The 21315-nt window shown below is 42.1% G+C and overlaps 1 protein-coding gene and 1 pseudogene across 9 annotated transcripts in view; both read left to right on the forward strand.

Annotated features, from left to right (window-relative positions):
- Window positions 1-370: 370 nt before the first annotated feature.
- The window catches only part of DHX35 (DEAH-box helicase 35), a 66712-nt gene continuing 45767 nt past the window's right edge, over window positions 371-21315 (forward strand). For 6 of the 9 annotated variants that reach the window (XR_014073970.1, XR_014073968.1, XR_014073971.1 and 3 more), the window contains exons 1-4: window positions 371-418; window positions 7438-7571; window positions 11902-11994; window positions 20888-20965. Coding sequence is in view for 4 of the 9 variants with exons in the window: in XM_081560350.1 (XP_081416476.1) it covers window positions 379-418; window positions 7438-7571; window positions 11902-11994; window positions 20888-20965 (345 nt within the window). In the remaining 5 variants the exon portion in view is untranslated. Of the gene's footprint in view, window positions 419-7437; window positions 7572-11901; window positions 11995-16708; window positions 16976-20887; window positions 20966-21315 lie in introns of all 9 variants that reach the window. The other 3 variants (XM_081560355.1, XM_081560352.1, XM_081560354.1) reach the window with 3 other exon arrangements.
- LOC145533278 (cytochrome c pseudogene) lies at window positions 13575-13899 on the forward strand (annotated as a pseudogene).

Here is a 21315-nt window from a genome sequence, read left to right on the forward strand (position 1 = left end):
CTGCTTCCTTGCCCACCGCGTACCGCAGGCGGCGACAAACTCTCGGACCAGCGATCTCTTGCCAAGCTCAACCTTCCAGAAGCGTGCTGCCGCCCTCCGGGCCACGCCAAACTCCTAAGGCCACTTAGAACCCAGGTCTGCTATGCTAGAGGAATAGAAGGGCTCCCTTTTCTCCAATATGGCGGAGCCGATCACATGGGTCCGGGGCGGGGCTGAAACGCAGATCACGTGGCTCGGAGGGGGGTGGTTACGGGGGCGTGGCCGTAACACCGCGGAACCTCCTAGATCCAGGCTCCTCGCGGGCCACGCCCCCTAGCCCCTTTGGGGGCTGGTGCGCGGCGGAGGGGTGGAGCCTTCCTCGTGACCTTTCACCCCAGCATGGCTGCGCCCGTGGGACTGGTGAAATTCTGGCGACCCGGTAAGGCCCTTGGCGGAACGCTGAGCAGATGCGGCGGCCTGACTTCGGTCTTGGCCCCACGGCCAGCCTGCTGGGGCTTGCGGACCTGCTCGCAGCCCTGACCTCGGCGGGTTGGCCACTGCCGCGCTGGTGGGCTCGGAAGCTTAGGCGTGCACAGTGGTCCCGAGGTATTCAGGGATCCGACCCCAGCCTGGGCAGGAAATCTCTGTGACCTCGTTACAGTCTCTCAGCCTCCCCGGGCCTCGTTTTCCTCACTCCTGGTGCCTGTCTTGCCCAACCCGTGAGATGGGGAAAAGCTGTAGCGCCCACGCGTGTCCTGTTACCGCCCTGGGGCTACGCTGGGACTTGACAGGTGGTGCTCCTCAGGGTTTAGGAGTTCAGGTTAGGAAATCAGACTGCCTGGATTAGAATTCTAGGCTCTGCCGTAGAGTAGTAGAGTTCCTTTGAGCAAGTTCCTCCTTAGCCTTAGCCTTCTCATCTGTGAAATGGGAGGAATAATAACACCTATCATGTGGGCTAGAATAAGAACGTGCGCGCGTTGTTTCACGTAGAGTAAGTGCTCATTAAAAGGGAAAGTATCTTAGTCTGTTTTAGGGTAATTTTTGTCCACCCCGCGTGTCTGCCAGAAGTGAACACTCTCCGTATTGGCTGTCACCCACTTCCCGTCTCGCAGGCTAACACAGTCTCAGCCGCCAAATGATTTGCTTGTTTTGTTTGAATTTACTCATTAATCAAGATTTTGTTGAATATTTACGTACCAGACCCTCCCTCCCCTTCCATCAGTTTCTTGTGAAAACAAAAGTTTCTTAATCATTGCTAACTCACTTTTTTCCACCACTTGAACCTCTGTAGGTCTAGATGTGTAAAGTATATTGCAGCAAAAATGAAATAAGACAGAGAAGGGTAATATAGGGGAGGGTTTTCAAGGGTATTTTAGAGTGATTCCCTGAAATTCTGACCATGCATATCAGTGGTGCCGAAGAAAACCCAAGCAAGGGATGTGTTAATTCTTTTTTAAAATGTGTAGTTTGTCGCTTAACGAGTTTTATGATTTTATGATTCACTATTTCAAGTCCTCAGCCAATTATCCATCCTGAGTTTTATTTGCAGCCAAAACTAAGGTCCAGTTAGGTAATGAGATACTCTCTGTTTTATTTCTTCGAGACTTTAATAACAAGTCAGAGTGTTAAGTACAATAAAGGCCTGAATAAATTGTTGAAAATCAGGCCAAGATACTCTTTTGGTTAAAGAACATGGGATTACTGATGGGATTATTCCATTGTTTAGTTCATTCACTGAAGTTTTACTTACTGAACACCTAGCCTTGTGGTCAGGAGACAAATATGGATGACCAAGGCTCTGCTTTCAAGATTTATGCTCTCTCTCTCTCAATTGTAATATGAAGTTGGATATCCTCTTTAAGAGATTTTAAAGTGAGACAGAAAAAGGGAATGGTAAGGAAGAGGAGCTCTACTGGGATCAGACTGTCAAGACTATCCTGACTGCCGTTTTCTAACTTGGTGATTTGGGAAAATCATAGTTACTCTATCTGTAAATTGGGCAAAGCACCTACCCAGAGGATTGTTTTGAGGATTAAATGAGAATGCATGTCAAGCTCTTAGCCCTAGATACATATTTAACTATTATAATTCATGGAAGTATTAGAGAGAGGAGGGCTTCCCTGGTGGCTCAGATGGTAAAAGAATCTGCCTGCAAGGCAGGAGACTCGGGTTCAGTCCCTGGGTTGGGAAGATCCCTTGGAGAAGGGAATGGCTGCTCACTCCGGTATTCTTGCCTGGAGAATTCCATTGTCAGAGGAGGCTGGCGGGCTACAATTCATGGGGTCACAAAGAGTTGACCGAACGAGTAAGCACACACACAGATAGACGAGAGGGAGAGGTTGGGTTGAATGTGTGGATAAGATATGTGTGGATGAAATATCATTCATCAAGATAGTGATATTTTTTGAGGTGAGCGTTGAAGCACAAATAAGGCTTTGTGCCATGGAGAGGTAGGAGAATGGCACTCTAAAGTGTGTAGCATGAACAAAAGGAGAGTGGGATGGTGCCTCAGCAGTGTCCAAAACACCCAAATAATTGAGTAGCATAGATGTTTAGTGATAGGGTATGTTTGGGGGCGGGGCTTCCCCGGGCTCAGTGGTTAAAGAATCCACCTGCCAACATACGAAACACAGGTTCATTCAATCCCTGGGTCGGAAAGATCCCCTGGAGAAGGAGATGACTACCCACTCCAGTGTTCTTGCCTGGAAAATCCCATGGGCAGATGAGCCTGGCAGACTGCAGCCCATGGGGTCACAAAAGAGTTAGATACAACTTAACAACTACACAACACCACAGCGTGGGGCATGGCAGGACATGAAGCCAGAATGGTAAGTAGGGGCCTCATTGTGAGAAGTCTCCATGCAAGTTAAAGAATTCGAATTTCACTGTTTTTAAGCAGGAGATAACATGATCTAGTTTATTTTTGGAAGATAACTGGCATTGGTGTGCACAATGCTTACGGGAGGAAATTAGGGTCAGGGACTACTTAAGGTGCTACTAAAACCGAGGAGGGATATTGAAAACCACAGTTCTGGCATGTGAGCAGTAGGGAGGGACCTAACTGGAGAGACATTTTAGAGGCAGGTATAGAGGAAGGTGAAGTCAGTGATGACTCAGATTTCTGGGTTCGGTGACTATCTAGGTAAGTAGTTCTCAAATTTTGCTGTGTAGTTGAATCACTTGGGAAGCTTTTAAAAACTCCTGCTATTCGGTTTTACTCCATGGCGATAAATCAGAAGTCTAGAGGGGCTCAGAACCAGGCATCAGTATTTCTTAAAGATCCCCAGGTGATTGCAGTATGCATTAAAGTTTGGAAACCGCTGGTCCAGGTAATGGAGAAGGCAATGGCACCCCACTCCAGTACTCTTGGCTGGGAAACCCCATGGACAGAGGAGCCTGGTAGGCTGCAGTCCATGGGGTCGCGAAGAGTCGGACACGACTGAGCGACTTCACTTTCATTTTTCACTTTCATGCACTGGAGAAGGAAATGGCAACCCACTCCAGTGTTCTTGCTTGGAGAATCCCAGGGATGGGGGAGCCTGGTGGGCTGCCGTCTATGGGGTCGCACAGAGTTGGACACTACTGATGTGACTTAGCAGCAGCAGCAGCAGCAGCAGCAGGTCCAGGTAAACTGTTTTGTCATTAACTGAGTTGGTAATGAATTTGGTGACACTTACTGGACACTTCGTGTTAGTCACTTGTACTTATGTCATCTTACTAAGTGGTCACAATATCTTGTGATGGAGGTATTACTCTAGTTTTACAGATGAGGTAACTGAAGTTGAAGGTGTGAAAATAGAATAGGAGAAATACACAGTGACGGTCAGGGAAGTGACTGAGACTGGGTATAAGGGTAGATGAACACGTGTCCTGCAGGCTGGGAGTCACAAGCTCAGGTAGCTACAGGGGCCTTTTGACAATCTCAATAAGGGAAGCAGCCCGGTGGAAGCAGTAAGGAGAGGTGGAAACTGTGGCAAACTCACGTGTGTACTGTGTTAATTAGCCTGAAGGATACAGTATCCTATCTAAAGCAGGAAGCTGTGTGTGGTTCCACCCAAAGGTTGTCACATGGCCTCAACACCCAGATGAGAATGGTAAATTTTTACAGTTTTAAATGAACGATTTCAAACATTTTAACGATGGCCTGTTTGGGGACCTCATAGTTTGTGATCTGTACCATTTTGTGACCTCTGCCTTAAAATCTTTGTATGAGCTGCCTGAGGTTTCCGTAGAAAAAAAAAATTTTGACTTGATTTGTTAGTCCAAGTGAATCAGAAGGGCCTGGCCATTTTCCTTCCTTCATTCAACAGATCCTTAATGATAAATCAGTGTTAGACCATGTGTCTGGCAAACACTTTATAGCAACAGCTTTGAAGATTTTTTGATCTGATACACAGCAAGAAATGTGCTGTGATCCAGCACACACACGTGTGTGTACACACACATACACACCGTTGAAGAGGGTTGCACAAAAACGACAGTGCTTCTTGGGATCCACTCTGATACTTTCTATTTTATTTCTAGTTTAGCATGAACAAAGGCAGAGTGGGATGGTGCCTCAGCAGTGTCCAAAACACCAACATAATTGAGTCGCATAGCATATTAAAGAAGTACATGAGTTTTATAACCCATTGATGGATCACCACTTAAACTGAAAAATTGGGTTAGAAGGAATGCTGAAAAGGGGGAGGGGGCGTGCTGTTATCAACCTTGTTTTATAGATGGAGAGGTGAAGGCCTTTATAATTTACAAGAATTATAAACTTGTTACTCATTTAAGCACTGAGAATATTCCCAAGGGAAAAACAAACCCTAGGCAGCCAGAATGGGTCATGGGATGTATAGACAGACAGGAAGCAGTCCTAGTTTGGCTGAGTGGAGTCTTTTGTATGGAGGAGACATGCTCCTCATTGATTGACAGCAGCTGTTCTTGTAAAACACCTCATAACTGCATGTACCGAGGTGAACTTGACTGTAGGTTAGAGACAGGAGGGGTGGGGTAGTCAGGAAGACACCTGGGTGAATTAAATCTTGGAGTGGGAGGAGGTGAGACGTTGTAGGAGCAATGTTAAAAGAGTCTAGGCACGCTATAAAGGTTTAAAATGTGTTGAAAAGGAAAGAATTCAGGACAAAAACAGAGCTGATCAGGATAAGCTATTTCTTTGCTCTAGTTTTCTTGAATGACGATTACAAGGAATTAATCAGATGTAGCAATAATAAGGGGAGAAAGGAAAGTAAATGTGCCTCTTTGAGTGTGGGCTTTGTTCCAAGTCCTGTTCTGTCGTTTATCTTGTTGAAAGGAAGGTCAACATTTTGGCAAAAACAGTATAGTAGTGCCCCACTTACCTGATTTTTGACAGTCTTGGACCTCTGGAACATGACTAGGTTCCTAGAAACAAATGGAAAAGGGATCAGAGAACTACAGCAGTGATTCTGAGTTTAGCTCTGAGGGTGGTCTCTGGACCTCCAGCATTTTTGTGTTCTGATAAATTACTCTCCAGTGTATTTTTCAGGAGATGGCGTTCATAGCCTCTATTAGATTGTCAGGGGGATCTGGGACCCTTCAAAAAATGTAAAAGTAAATCACTGGGCTAAATATTCTGATCACAAAACCTCTGCACTTTTGCATAGCATCACGGATTCTGCATTCAGAAAACCTGGGTGATGATAGTGTTGGGTAATTATTCTTGAAGCACCCCTCACAGAGGGCTTTGAACTTCTAGGGAGGGTTTTTATTAATTCCCAAAGGTGAAACTCTCTTATGCTGAGCAAGTCTTACTTTTAGAGATACCTTCCTTATGTTGAGTTGAATTCTGAGCTCTGTACCATTTACTTAACAACTCTTGAGTTCTGTCTTGGGATGCATGAACAATTTGGTGTGACAGATTACAGAGGCTGATCATAAAAATGGAACCCATGTTACTCCTAAGGCATTTTCCTTTTCAGGCTAAAAATCCATAGTACTTCAAACAGTTTTTCATGGCAGGATATGGCTTCCCTATTCTTTTCCTCCCTGAGCCCCAGTTTGTTACTGTTCTTACCAAGAAGCCACTGTGGTAGGACTTGCTGGGTGGTCCAGTGGCCAAGACTCCCTGCTCCCAATGCAGGGGAGTCCAGGTTCAATCTCTGGTCAAGGAACTAGATCCCACATGCTGCAGTTAAAGATCCTGCATGCTGCAACTAAGACCCAGCTGCTGCTGCTGCTAAGTCGCTTCAGTCGTGTCCGACTCTGTGCGACCCCATAGACGGCAGCCCACCAGGCTCCACCGTCCCTGGGATTCTCCAGGCAAGAACACTGGAGTGGGTTGCCATTTCCTTCTCCAGTGCATGAAAGTGAAAAGTGAAAGTGAAGTCGCTCAGTCGTGTCCAACTCTTCGAGACTCCATGGACTGCGGCCTACCAGGCTCCTCTGTCCATGGGATTTTCCAGGCAAGAGTACTGGAGTGGGGTGCCATTGCCTTCTCTGTAAGACCCAGCGCAGCCAAATAAATAATAATAATAAAAAAAGAAGCCACTGTGGGTATCTGGTGTTTAATCTGCTCAGCACAGTAGACCAGCACTTCCTTCCCAACCACTTCAATTCTGTGACTCAAATAGAAGCTGCCAATTATTGTAGCCCATTCCAGGGCCATAGTTGACTAGATCGGGCCGGGCAGTGGCCTTAAACTGGGGGAAAGAAAGCCGTCCCCACCTTCCAAATAGACAGCACACACCTGGGACTCCTGGTCCCCCTTCCTGGGTCTTTCTCCATTACCACTTCATGCTCTAAGTCTTCCTTTGGAAGGAAGAATAAGAGAAGCAAGTCAGCTGCTCAGAAGTGGGACCTGCATCTGTAGTGTTCACTGCTGTATCTCTGGCACAGCCATCTTTGCTCGGTGGGTGAGTGAGTGAGTGAGTGGTGGAGGAACTGTGAGCTGGAGCTCTGGCATTGGCCGCAGCCTTGATTCCAGCTCCTGTAGAGAACCCAGCCCCAGGGACTGAAAGGAGCTTGTTAAGAGGAGCAGAGAAAGAAGGAGAAAGGCCAGGCAGTGTTTGAGTCCCTGGTGCCCCTTGACCCTGAACATTCCTGCCATCCTACAGTGTTGGGATTCATCATCTGCTTCAGCTAATTCCTGGTGGGTTTCCACCACTTTAATTAAGAGTTTGGTAATAATCCCAGCCTGGTGCCCAGAACTCAATACCTTGTCCTGCGTCACGTACAGTTGGGTGTGAACAACTTGGAGCCCAATGGGGCTGCCATCTCCTTTGTTCTTGACACCACCGTGATTTTTTTTTTGTAATCTCATAGGTACCTTTCTAGATATTTTCCTGAAATTACAGTTTAATACCTCTTAGTGGTTTGAAATAAAAACACATGGCTTCCATTGTATATCTTCGTCTTTGAATTTGTAATTTTCTCACGATTTTCCTGTTCCTTGTATCAGAGAATCTGAAAAAAAAAAAAACATTTCTGTTGCAGGTACAGAGGGGCCAGGTGTCAGCATCTCTGAAGAGAGACAAAGTCTAGCTGAAAACTCGGCAACAACTGTTGTTTTCAACCCTTATGCTGCCCTTTCCATAGAGCAGCAGAGGCAGAAGCTGCCAGTGTTCAAGGTACATTGAATAAGCATGTTCAGTCGTTGGCCCAAAGCAGCCTGCAGTAGCTTTATACTTGGCACTGAAGTGAATAATGTTCCTCTTACTGTTAATGATCCTTTAGAATGCAGTGAGCTCACAGATGGCCTATCTGAAGGGTATCTTCAGAATACATGTGTGTTAATCTTAGAAATCTGAAAAGTCCTTAAGGTTTTTTTCAGTTAGATCTTACACATTGGAAAAACTGGAAGAAATGAAATGACATTCTTCTTTTCCCCTCTTTGCTTTCAATTATGGACAAGTTCAAACATACAGAAAAGTAGAGAAAACAGCACAGTGAACTTTCATGCATCCATTTTCAGTAGATTACTGGCATATGGCCAATTTTAGCTTTCTTTTTAAAGGCATATTTTTTGACACAAGATTAATTAGAAATACCAGATTGTTTCTGTTGAAGAGGTTAATTCCCACGGGGAGAGTGATGGCATTTGGGTGTGGTTGTTACATACCACGTGCACATCCAGATGCATGATTTTATTAGTCTCATGAAATGGACTTACATTCATCTTGTAAGAAACCAAAGTGTTAAACTAGAATTCAGAGTATATTCATTTACAGTTAGCCATAGTTCTCCCGTACAGACAATACAGTCCATGAACATACTTTCTCCCCGTTGCCAAGTCCACATGGAGTCAAGTTGTAATCAGAAAGTGGGCTCAGAGCCAAAGGTGGTTTAGATACAGTTGAAGGATATTTATTTCCTGTAGCCCCTGATGTAGGGTAATGAAGTCCCGCTGCCTTGTATGAGGCCCCTGGAATGACTCAAGTAGGTGGAGCCACCAGCACTGGTGTTTATCTTTTCTCCTGCACAGTGTTTGGTGAAAGTCGTCAGGTTCTTGCACTTAGAGAGTTTTTTTGTCTGCTGCTGCTGTTGCTAAGTCGCTTCAGTCGTGTCTGACTCTGTGCGACCCCATAGACGGCAGCCCACCAGGCTCCCCCGTCCCTGGGATTCTCCAGGCAAGAACACTGGAGTGGGTTGCCATTTCCTTCTCCAGTGCATGAAAGTGAAAAATGAAAGTGAAGTCGCTCAGTTGTGTCCGACTCTTAGCGACCCCATGGACTGCAGCCTACCAGGCTCCTCCGTCCGTGGGATTTTCCAGGCAAGAGTATTGGGGTGGGGTGCCATTGCCTTCTCCGGTTTCTTTGTCTAGACTATGCTAAAAATTCCTCTTTTATTAATATATTCTTTCTCCAAATGGATATGAAGCAGCCACCTTCTGAATGTAGCCAAGTCACTTCCATCAGACTTTTCTGTGACCCCAGACATTTTAGTCACTCCTGTACTGACAGTCTCTATAGATGATTAACCTTATCCGTTATATGTGAATGTAAACCAGTTTGACCCTCAGAAGATAAGATTATAGGTTCAGCATGGAGGGACACAGTTGGAGCTGTGATGATGTGGCTAGACTTGAGCTAGACTTCAGAGTTCAAAGGCGGGGTTCATCATTTGTGTGCTCTGTGACCTTACTTCAGCACCTGAGCGTCTGTTTCCTATGTGTAATATTGGACCTACCTCATAGGATTGTTACGAGGACCAGATGCCGTAATCCACATGGAGCATTATTTAGTAAAATACCTGACATGTAATACACATTTAAGTACAAGGATAATTATTGTTTACTGAGTATTTACTTTTCTTGACTCTTCATCCACCAGGTGTACTTGTAAAATATAATAAATGAAACAACAGATTAAAAAAAGAAAACAAGGATGGTAACATATTGATGAAATTAAAAATGGTAAGATGAGAGGTATAAGTTATTGATAAAAATCAAAGCAGAGTTTAAGCACAGCTGTAGTCTCATAAGATGTTAAAGATAAATCTAGGGCTTCCCCGGTGGCTCAGCTGGTAAAGAATCTGCCTGCAATGCAGGAGGCCCGGCTTCAATCCCTGGTTCTGGAGGATCCCCTGGAGGAGGAAATGGCAACCCACTCCAGTATCCTTGCCTGGAGAATCCCATGAACAGAGGAGCCTGGCAGGCTACAGTCCATGGGGTCGCACAGAGTTGGACGCAGCCGAAATGAGGTAGCACAGCACAGGAGATGAACAGGATAAAAAGTTACTCATTCACTACCCATACCCCCATTAAAACTTAAAGTGAAAGTAGCTTTAAAGATAGAAGTTGAAACTAAAGCAGCAGTAAATCTAAGGCTCATCCTCCTTTTCCCCAATGCCATTTCAAGGTGACATTCCAGTTGGCTGCCTGCCGTGGGCTGTCGTTTTCTTTGGGCCCTGAACACTGCAACGCAAGGTTGTATTCTTATTCCATTAAACTCAAACCTCGTTGAAGCTCAGTCTGGTCCTCTACACCAGTTCGCCTCGATTTCCCTGCCTGTACCTGTTGGTGGTACTGTCATTTTTCCAGTCTCTAAACTGGAAATCTTCTTGTCATCTCTCTCTTGAATGTCACACATCATTTTGTGTGCAAATATCCATTTGCAGTGCTTCGTATTTAGTACATGAAGTAAATGAATGCCTTTAGTTTCTTCACGCTGAAATCACTCTGGTATACCACTGCCCAGTTTTCTTGCAACACAGCACATACTGCCTCCCAGGTAAAGCCCAGACTCTGATTCTACGTTCAAGGCCCTCACTACATCTCTTGTATTAATAATTAATTCATTTCCAAATCAAACCTGGAGCTTTTCATGGGCTTCTTCTAGCACCTCTTAAATAGTTTCATGTAGTTTGCTTATTTCCATCTTTTTTACTTATGTTATTTCCCTTTCCTAGAATGCCATGTGTGTCTCTGTCTATATTCAAATTGTCTTTCAATTTTTCTATGACCACCCACCCATTCATCCATTCAGCAGATGGATTGACAAGATATCATTTACAAAATGGCTGCAAAGAACCCAAACCTTTCCCTGCCTAAAACTAACCCAAAAGAAAGTGCAGAGTCCAGGCAATGGACAGGAAAGCATCCAGATGAGTCATGAGACTGCCTGCAGCAGACTCTCCTTTGGGTGTTTGCAGAAATGGCAAATTCCTGGACTTTACCCTAGCCGTGCTGAATCAGAAACCCTGAGGGTAGAGCTAGGAATCTTCATTTTTAACAAATAATTAAATACCTATTTAATATCTGTTAAATAGATAATAAAAATATCCTAAAAGATTTTTACACTAAAACTGGAGAATTACATATTTAGACCCTAAATAATGCTAAATTGGAACCCCCAAACAGCCTCAATACCTTATTTGACCAATAAGGCAGCATCGTGTGTCTCAGTCTTCTGTGGAGTCAGATGAGTTGAACGGTGATGAGAGTAGGAGAATTTGGCAGATTTTTACCTCAAACCAGGAATTTATGGAATATCATCATGATTTTCCAGATCATTGGGTGTATCTGTAATCAAATGTGGGTACAAAAATACATTCTGAAACTGAGTACATGGGATCTTGGAGTTGTCTGTGACTTTTCAGTGGCCAAACCAGCGTTTCTGCTCCCTCTGAATGGGTAAAGGAAGGCCCAGTTGAAATATAGATATAATGTGTAGGTGCTTTATTGTGCGCTTGGCTCTAGAGGTAGAGATGAAAGCATATTCTTTTTGTTTTCACCAGTTAGTAAATGAAAAATAAGGTGATACATGCATATTGCACAAAGTTAAAGGGGTTCCTCATATGCCGGCTCCCTGCCCCCCACTTTGTTCCCCTCCCTGGAGACAGTACAGTTAGTTACCAGTGCCTTGTTTTGCTTTTCCCCAAAGTAGTTTATATGTAAAGAAGCATATAAGTATTTACCCTTTTTTAAAAAACATAAATAGTAGTGTATTATCACACTGTCCTGCATTTTGCTTCCTTACCATAGCAGACCTCATTGACCATTCCACATCAGTACAAATAGGCATTTGTTCTTTTAACAGCTACATATTATTCCATTATTGAAGTCTTTTCATAACTGTTTAATCACTCCCCTGTTGATAAACATATAGGCTGTTTGGATTTTTGGCACTTACAAACACTGCAGTGAGTATGCTTGTATATACATCTTTGTTCACATGTATTAGGATAACTTCTTAAAAGTAGAATTCTTGAAGCAAGGAGTATGTGCATTATATATTTTGATAAGTTATTATATTCAGTTGCAACTGTGTCACCTTATACTGATACTAACAGTACCTGAGATACATTTTGATAGATATTAGGAATATGTTTCGGTAGTTCTTTTTGAAAAATGTCCTTTCCTTTGGCAAATAGCTCATTTCATAATGTTTAAATATCTTTGTTTAGGTCTTTTGAGAAAATGTATGTCTGTTTACAATGTTTGGTCATATTTTTTTTCAGCTTAGGAATCATATATTATACTTGATAGAAAACTATCAGACAGTAGTGATCGTTGGAGAAACAGGATGTGGGAAAAGCACACAGATTCCACAAGTGAGTATATATTTATTTATTTTTGCAACACTTTCTTTCTCTCTTATTGGCTGAGCTGGGTCTTCATTACTGCGCACAGGCTTTCTCTAGTTGCAGCAAGTGGGGCTCCTCTCTAGCTGTGGTGCACGGGCTTCTCATTGCGATGGCTTCTTTTTACATGGAGCACAGGCTTTACAGCACATGGGCTCAGTAATTGTGCTGCATGGGCTTAGCTGCCCCACAGCATGTAGGATCTTCCTGGGCCGCAGATCGAACCCATGTCTCCTGCATTAGAGGCGGAAGAGGAGGGGTAAGATGGATGCTGCTATACTTGTGAATAAAAATGGACAGTGTATTATAGAATTATACAATGCTATGGAAGAAATCTCTCTTAGAGGGAAGAATCATTTGTGGTGTGGATAGAAGTGGAAAGCAGGATCAGGAAAGGTCTTGTAAGAGAAATGGCATTTGAAATAGATCTTGAAATGAAAGAATGGGGGAAACAAGACAAAGAGATAGACTTTAAATGATCAGTGGGAGCTGGCTGGGAAGATGTTGTCATGCAGTGAATACTGTGGGTAGAGATACTGGAGTGCAGAGGTGTTTGGGGCTCAACAGAGTGGTCAGGTAGGATCAAGAGTGGAAAGACAGGGTGAAGTTGAAGTGTGTCTTAAGAGCTTTGACTTTGAGGGTGAGGAATGATATTTAAGTGGTCAGGGATAAGAGTCCTTGTAGGGTTTTCTTTCCTTTTTTAATATAGATTTTTACTGAAGTATAAAAATACGTGTACTTCTGATATCATAGGTCGTAACTGTAGCTTCGTAAACCTTCACAGGTGAATACAGTGGTACTGCCAACACCCAAATCAAGAAATAGAACATCACTGGCACCTTGGAGACTCCCTGTGTCCTTTTCTGGACTCTTGTCACTTCTTCCTGCTCCCACAAGCATACACACACACAAGCATAACTTTTATTCTGTCTTCTAGCACTGTAGATTGGAGAAGGCAATGGCACCCCACTCCAGTACTCTTGCCTGGAAAATCCCATGGATGGAGGAGCCTGGTAGGCTGCAGTCCATAGGGTTGCTACGAGTCGGACACGACTGAGCGACTTCACTTTCACTTTTCCCTTTCATGCATTGGAGAAGGAAATGGCAACCCACTCCAGTGTTCTTGCCTGGAGAATCCCAGGGACGGGGGAGCCTGGTGGGCTGCCGTCTATGGGGTTGCACAGAGTCGGACACGACTGAAGCGACTTAGCAGCAGCAGCAGCAGCACTGTAAATTAGTTCTGCCTATTTTTGAACTCTTACAAAGAAAAAGTAGAGTTTCTTTTGCCCGTCACGGTACTGGGTGTAGGTTGGGGCCCTGACATAGGTATTTCTTAGAAGTTCCCCAAGTGATCTAGTGTGCAGCTGGGGGTAGTGGACAGAAGGGAAAGGAGAGCAGAGGAGAGGAGATGGGAGACCTGGAGGGAGAACATATGTGTAGTATGTTCATACCACATATGAACATATGTGGTACCAAGACCCTAGCATAGAGAGAGCGGGACTTTCAGCTTGTGAGCAGGGACCTCTCAGTTGTGCCTGAAGAAAGAACGATTTAAACATGGGTGATGTTGAGAAAGGCTGGGAGGTTTTTGTTCAGAAACGTGCCCAGTGGTGTACTGTGGAAAAGAGAGGCAAACACAAAACTGGGCAGAACCTCCATAGTCCGTTTGAGCGAAAGACAGGTCAGCTGGCTAGATTCTCTTACACCAGTGCCAGCAGGAACCAAGGCATCACCTGGGGAGAGGAGATGCCAATGTAATACTTGGAGAATCCCAAGAAGTACATCCCTGGAATAAAAATAATCTTCGCTGACATTAAAGAGAAGAAAGAAAGGGAAGATCTTCTAACTTATCTCAGAAAAGCTACTAGTGAGTAATAGTTGGCCACTGTCTTATTTATTACAAAACAGAAATGTCTCATGAGTTTTTATGTGTACCATAAATATGTACCATATTTAAATTGATCTCATACACTAAAATTCAGATCATGCATGGCTGGTGCAATATTTCTGTTGGACAGTCCTGATTTCAATAAAGTTGGTTTGTGGCTAAATGAATATGATCAGCTTTTTGAATTTTGATAGTTATTCTGGCTCAACAAGTATTATCACTCTTTTCCTCTTCTAAAGGGATGATTGAGTATGAATAAGGAATGTTAACCTTTTCAGGGAGGTGGTGAATGCCTTCTCAAATCCTTTAGGGGATTGGTTATATATGTAGATTTCTCGAGTTGATTATATTAATATATTAAAATACTGAGACAGTCCCTTCACTGTCACATAGAACAGAACAAGATTCAAGTGTGTTTCAATTAGTCTGTTAAGGCAAGGGTTGAAGATACACTGACAATGTCTACTTTATCTTTTTGGTCTTAACTATGCCAATTTAATTAAAATTCTCTATCTAAAATATTGCCTTTTACTTAATGAAAGGCATTTTCACGTGGTTTATGTGTAGCATCAAATAAAGAGTATTTAGCACCTCAAAAAAAAAAACCAACAAAAAACCCTAGCATATTATTTGTTTCTTAGAGACACAGGAGAAGGGCCATGTTACATTACTGAGAGATTATCAGTAATATTAATAACAGTGATAATAAACCAAGTTACAATAAGTAGTAACTATAAGTGCTACATAAAGTGATCACTTGACACATACTAATCTGTTTCGTCCTCAGTGGCCCTGTGAGATAGGCACTATTATTATTACCTTCATGTTACCGGTGAGGACAGGGTAGCGTGGTGAGATGGGGAGTGTAGAACAGAGGTTAATGGCCACATGGTATTAGATGATCCTGGTATGTTTTGAATTAGTTGGTGTGACTGTTTAGTCAGCTGAGGATAAACTCTGTTATGATAACAAAGAACCTGAAAATCTCTGTGGCTTAAGAGCACAAAGGTTTCTTTCTTCCTCGTACTGTGTGGTCTTTGGGGGTTGATGACCCAAGGTGTGGGTTGCTCCCACAAGGTCACTGGGACCTAGGATGGTGGCGCAGCTCCTGTCTGGGACTTGTGGATCCTGTAGTAGATGACAGGGTCATGAGCTGGTGCTTAAAACTGCGGACCGGAAGTGACACTTGTCACATTCATTGGTCAAAGCAAATGACGTGGCCAGGTTTGATAGCAGTAGGGAGGCAGTGCATGTAGTCCTCCCACAGGGATGGGGAGCGGATATCTGGATCAATGACACAGTATAGCACAACGATCTGGTCATTGCCCCCAGCAAGGCTTAGCTGCCAGGGAGCAGAGAGCACCTGCTGAGGTGCTGAGTCCAGGGAAAGAATGTTCTGAAGGGGAGAAAGAAGTAGGGTCTGAGGATCCAGCCTGGCAGTGTGGCAGCAAACACAGGTAGTTTCTGTTTTGAAGTTTTATTTTAGTATTTTTAATTTTGGGGAAATATTGAATAGGTTCACATGGTTTAAAATTCAAAAGACACAAAAGGATAGAAAAAGAGAAAGATTTCCCTATCTTCTTTTTTTTTTAACACTTAAAAATTATTTTTAATTGGAAGATAATTGCTTTACAATATTGTGTTGGTTTCTGCCGTTTATCTACATGGATCAGCCATAGGTATACGTATGTCCCCTCCCTCCCACCTCCCTGCCCTGTCTTCTGATATTTCTTTTATGAAGATATAATTGATGCTACAGGTTTCTTGGATAGAGATTTTTTTTTATTGGTTTTACACAGAAAGGTAATTTTTACAGGGAAACATATATATATATATATATATTCTTCCCCTTTTGAAAATTCAAATGGTAGTATCTATACATGTTTTATGCACCTTTTTTTTCCCACTTAATGTATCATTCTGTTTTTAGTTGCATAGATTCTACATAATTTATTTTTCCAATTCCCAGTTGGTAGACACTTAGGTTGTTTCCAGTTTTGTGTTCTCACAATGATGCTGTGAGTCAGTTGGCACCTATCTCAGTTTATACACATATGGGTATACTTATAGAATAAATACAGTAGTTATAAGTTGCTGGGTCAAAGGGCATATGCATTTGAATTTAATTGTTTTTAAGGAACTGTATTGTTTTAGGAGTTTTTTAATGTGGACCATTTTTAAAGTCTTTATTGAATTTGTTGCAGTATTGCTTCTGTTTTATGTTTTGGTTTTTTTGGCCATGAGACATTTGGGATCTTAGCTTCCTGACCCGGGATCGAACCTGCACCCACTCCGTGGGAAGGCAAAGTCTCAGTACCACCAGAGAAATTCTAGGAGTTGTATTTTTAAAATAAGCATTGTATTTTCTGAATAGGGAATCCATTCATGGTACAAAATGCAAAAAACACAAAGGGATAAATGGTAAAAAGTGAATTTTCTAAGCTTTGCTGGTGAAAATGACTAGAGGGTTGTGATTGATTATGTTATTGGCCCAAATACCTGCTCTCCTTGCTGTGGATTATCCTCTTTCTCCTTACTACTCAGTTTACTTCTCTGAGACAGTCACAGTTTCTGCCTTCTTGTGGAGCTAAATGTGAGTTACAGCATAGGAAAATTGGAAGGACTGGGGAACTGAAGGTCATGGCAAGAATATGAAGCAAGTTTTTGTCAACACACTATTTTGCTAGATTTATGTAATATCTTTCCTTGGAAAAGTACAGCATGCCCTAGCACCCTGCACCAGTTTTGAAATTTCACAAACTGTATGTGGAAGCTAGATGATATTTTTTTTCGTAGAGCTCTGTCAAAACAGTGGACTGTGAAAACAAGTTCTTTGCTACAATTTTTATTAAAGTTTTCAGTGGAGTTCTTCCTAATGCCACTGTTCAACAAGAAGACCAGATTTGATGACCCTTAAAAAGAGCAGAGAGAACTGAGATGGAATTCAACAGTCTCCCTCTGTGACATCCACTGCCTTTTGATGTCCGCACTATACCTACATTTGCAGCATCTTTATATTTCCACCTGTCAGCAACCATAAGCAAGCAGAAGTCTGAATCTCAGGTATATTGAGAGATTGGCTTCATGGTCGGGTTTATTATCATAGACTTAGTTTTTCTTTCCCTTAACACTACTACTAAGAGATGGACTGCAAATGAGTGTGTTTTATTTTGGATGGTAGAATTGTGTCCTGGTTATATGGCTTTGGTTTGTTGAGCTTGAATCCCAACTCTTAGATTTTTATCTGTGTCCTTGGACAAGGCCTATGACCTCTTTGTTTGTTTCCTCATCTCTAAATTATTGATGATGCTGGTACCTTCCGAATTGGGTTCGTTGTGAGGATTAAACTGGGTTATGCATGCCAGACAGTTCCTGACACTTAGTGATGTGCTTGGTGAATCTTAGCCATTATTCTTACAGTTCTCTTTCTGCATTTGTGTTGATTGGGGTGATTGGTAGTATTTTGTATTCAGTGCAAGAGAGAGAAAATTCACAGTTTTTATGGCAAAAAACCTACATTATCTAAAACAATTTGTTGCTTACAGTCATTTTTAAATTATTATTTTTAGCTAGTTTTAGACTAATAGGAAAGTTGCAAAAGTAATACAAAATTCCCTTACACCCCTTACATCACTTCCCATACATGGTACAGTAATCAAAAGTAGGACATTAATAATACCAGTAGCTAGACTGTAGGTCTTACTTAAATCTCATCAATTTCCCCACCAGTGTTCTTTCTCAGAAGATCCAGATTCTTGCATTGGATTTAGTTGTTATTTCTCCCTGGTCTCCTGCAGTCTGTGAGAGTTCCTCCATCTTTCTTCATCTTTTATGATCGTGACATTTTTGAAGAGTACTGGGCATTTATTTTATAGAGTGTTCCTCAGTCTGGGTTTAGGTGATGTTTTCTCATGATTAAAATAGAGCTTGCATTTTTGGCAAGAATCCCGTAGAAATGATGTGTCCTTATTAGTGCCTTGTATCAAGAGGGCTGAAATGTTAAAAAGTCTCATCTCTGGTGAGGTTAATTTGATCACTTTGTTAAGGTCCCAAGTTTCACCTATAAAGTTTTTCTCTTTGTGGTTGTAAGTATCTTGGAGGAGATATTTTTAAACTGCAAATATTCTGCTCCTTTCAAACTGTCACCTGCTAGTTTTAGCATCCCTCAGTGGATCTTGTCTGCAGCAGTTATTCAGGTGTTTGCCTGGTGATGACTTTCTCTATTCCTTTTCCCTTCTGCCTTTATTAAGTGAAATCTCCTGTAAGGAAGAACTGTCCTTTCTCCTTCGTTTATGGATTGATCCAATTATTTGTGTATATCAGTATGGACTCATGGTTATTTATTTTGTTGTATGGGTTAAAACCCAATGCTATAATTATTTATTGTGTTAGTCAAAATGGTCCAGCTTTGGTCATTAGGAGCTCCTTGAATTTGGCTCCTGTGTTCTTTTTAAAAGACTCCATTCAGGGCTTCCCTGGTGGCTCAGTGGTAAAGAGTCTACCTGCCAAGGCAGGAGACACAGGTTCATTCCCTGGTCCAGGAAGATCCCATGTGCTGCGGAGCAACTAAGCCCATGTGCCACAACTACTGAACCTGTGCTCTAGTGCCCAGGAGCTGCAACAAGAAAAACCACTGCATCGAGAAGCCGGAGCACCAGCCAGAGAGTGGCTCCCAGTTGCTACAACTAGAGGAAAGCCTGGGCAGCAACGAAGACCCAACACAGCCAAAAATAAAAAAAATAAATAAATAATTAAAAAAAAAAAAGACTCCATTCATTTTTGAACACTTCCTTACTTTCTAGTAACGGAAATTGTTTCACGCTCATCTTTTATTTTTCCTGTGCTAACCTTGGGGTCAACCACCTCTCCAAGGAGCCCTGGTTTCTCTTATTGGGAAATGCTGTTTAAAAATCAATATTTTGGTGCTAGAGTGCTCACTATTAGGGAGATGTCTTTGCTGAAAGTCTCAGTGGGCAGACTTAGGACTTCCTTAATTATGTACATATATTATGTATATATATATTAAATATATATATAATATACTTATTAAAGTAAAGTGAAAGTCGCTCAGTCATGTCCTATTCTTTGCGACCCCGTGGACTATACAGTCCATGCAATTCTCCAGGCCAGAGTACTGGAGTGGGTAATCTTTCGCTTCTCCAGGGGGTCTTCCCAACCCAGGAATCAAACTAAGGTCTCCTGCATTGCAGGTGGATTTTTTACCAGCTGAGCCATAAGGGAAGCCCAAGAATACTGAAGTGGGTGGCCTATCCCTTCTCCAGCGGATCTTCCTGACCCAGGAAGATCCTGCATTGCAGGTGGATTCTTTACCAACTGAGCTATTCGGGAAGTGTTAAATTCCTACGTAAAAACACTTATTATATATCTGTGCCAATCTGTGTATATGTTAAAAATCACAAATTTATGCTGATACTTCATTGATTCCAATCCAACGGCATAGGACTCATTCTAGCCTTTCCTTACCTGTAACTCTTCTTCCGTAGTGATAAACTCCATCCTCATTGTCTGCAGTGTATTTATTTATTTGTTAAACTCGCAGTTCAGTTCAGTAGCTCAGTCATGTCCAACTCTTTGCAACCCCATGGACTGCAGCACACCAGGCTTCCCCGTCCATCACCAACTCCCGGAGCTTGCTCAAACTCATGTCTGTCGAGTCAGTGATGCCATCCAACCATCTCATCCTCTGTCGTCCCCTTCTCCTCCTGCCTTCAATCTTTCCCAGCATCAGGGTCTTTTCCATTGAGTCAGTTGTTTGCATCAGGTGGCCAAACTGTAGTGAACACATAAAGTAGCTCCAGAATTGCTAGCCCATACCCCTAACATTTACTAACTAGATTATAGCACTGAGGTACTGTTCTTTTTGTCATTGACTTTCAGTCAAGGTTCTATTTTCCAATATCCTAGGTTGATTTTCTTCTCCAGCCTCTTCATAGTGGTCAGTTATTCATTTGTAATACAGATACGGTCATTTGTTAGTGTTTGCGTTTCTTTTTGGTTTCCCTCGACATCCTGGTTGCTTTTTCCGTGTATTTATTTGGGTATTTGAAGAGTACACGCAACATGACTGTGGTTCTGAGAGTCGAAGCCACACACAAAGGTCTGCCCAGAACATTGCCACTCGTCTCTGCCGCCCTGGTGCAGTTTCCCCCTTCTTCCACCCCTTTCCTACCAGTCCTCCTCAGAAAACCATTCTCTTTAATTTCTAGTTTGTCCTTCCTTTATTGGTCTTTTGACAAATAAGCAGATACATGTAATAGTATTTAGTATTTTTAATCTTTTTGTTTCTGTTATAGAAGTAATATATGTATTTATTGTAAAACAGTTTAGACATTACAAAAACATGTACCTGTGCTAACCACTGTTAACCCATTTTGGGTTTTAAAAATGCATATAATCAAGTAATTAAGAAATAAGTGGATGTGACAAATAAATACAGAAATAAATTAGATAATCAAATTTGATGTATACTAATATCTAATGGAATAGTTGCATGTATTTAAAATCTATTTTTTTGCAATGACATATGTTTTATTGGTCTTTTTAAAAATTGTAATTATTTTATTTACTCTGGTTAAAATATTTTGTATGGTTGCTATTCATTGAACTGTCTATGTATGTGCTTTGAAATTCTTTGTTCTACAGATTTAGCAGTGTTTTGAGGGACCCATGGATAGTTTTTTTATTCCTTGGGGCAGCTGAAGTATGGGGACATTTTATAAGACAGGGGAGTTAGAATGTTGACTTTATTATGCATGTGCTATGAACTTAAAGCAAATGACCTCACATTTCCAAACCTCAGATCCCTCATTTGCAAAATAATTTTTTAAATGTCCGCTGAAACAAGAACCATCTGTTATTTCCTTTCTCAGTAATTTTAACCCAGGGTCATCCTGGGGTAGATTGTTTCTGGTGAAGTGGTGTCAGGTGTATGCTGAAACATGATTTTATTCGCAGTACCTCGCAGAAGCTGGCTGGACGGCCGAGGGAAGAGTGGTGGGAGTCACCCAGCCCCGGAGAGTGGCTGCTGTTACAGTGAGTTTCCTTCTTGCTGGAAAGACTCTGCCTGTGTCTTCTATTTCAGTGACTTATTTTTTTCTTCTTTCCTACAAGCTCCATATGAATATGACACTGTTTCTCAAGAATTTAATTCTTCAGTTTAAAAAGAACTATGATCTGATTATTTTTGTAAAATTGATACCTGTACATTATGAATTTTTATGTAATAATAAAGTACTAAAGTCAAACAGAAAAAGTAATTAGGAAAAAAAAAACCCCAAGTCTTACCACATAGCAAAGACAGTGTGAATGCTTGTGAACATCATTTTAAGCTTCATTTTATGTTTAGATAAATGGTTGGCTAGACGGATAGAAATAATTTTGTA

This window comes from Giraffa tippelskirchi, chromosome 13, assembly GCF_054371585.1.
Source record: "Giraffa tippelskirchi isolate mGirTip1 chromosome 13, T2T-mGirTip1v1.2.pri, whole genome shotgun sequence".
Taxonomy (NCBI): Eukaryota; Metazoa; Chordata; class Mammalia; order Artiodactyla; family Giraffidae; genus Giraffa; species Giraffa tippelskirchi.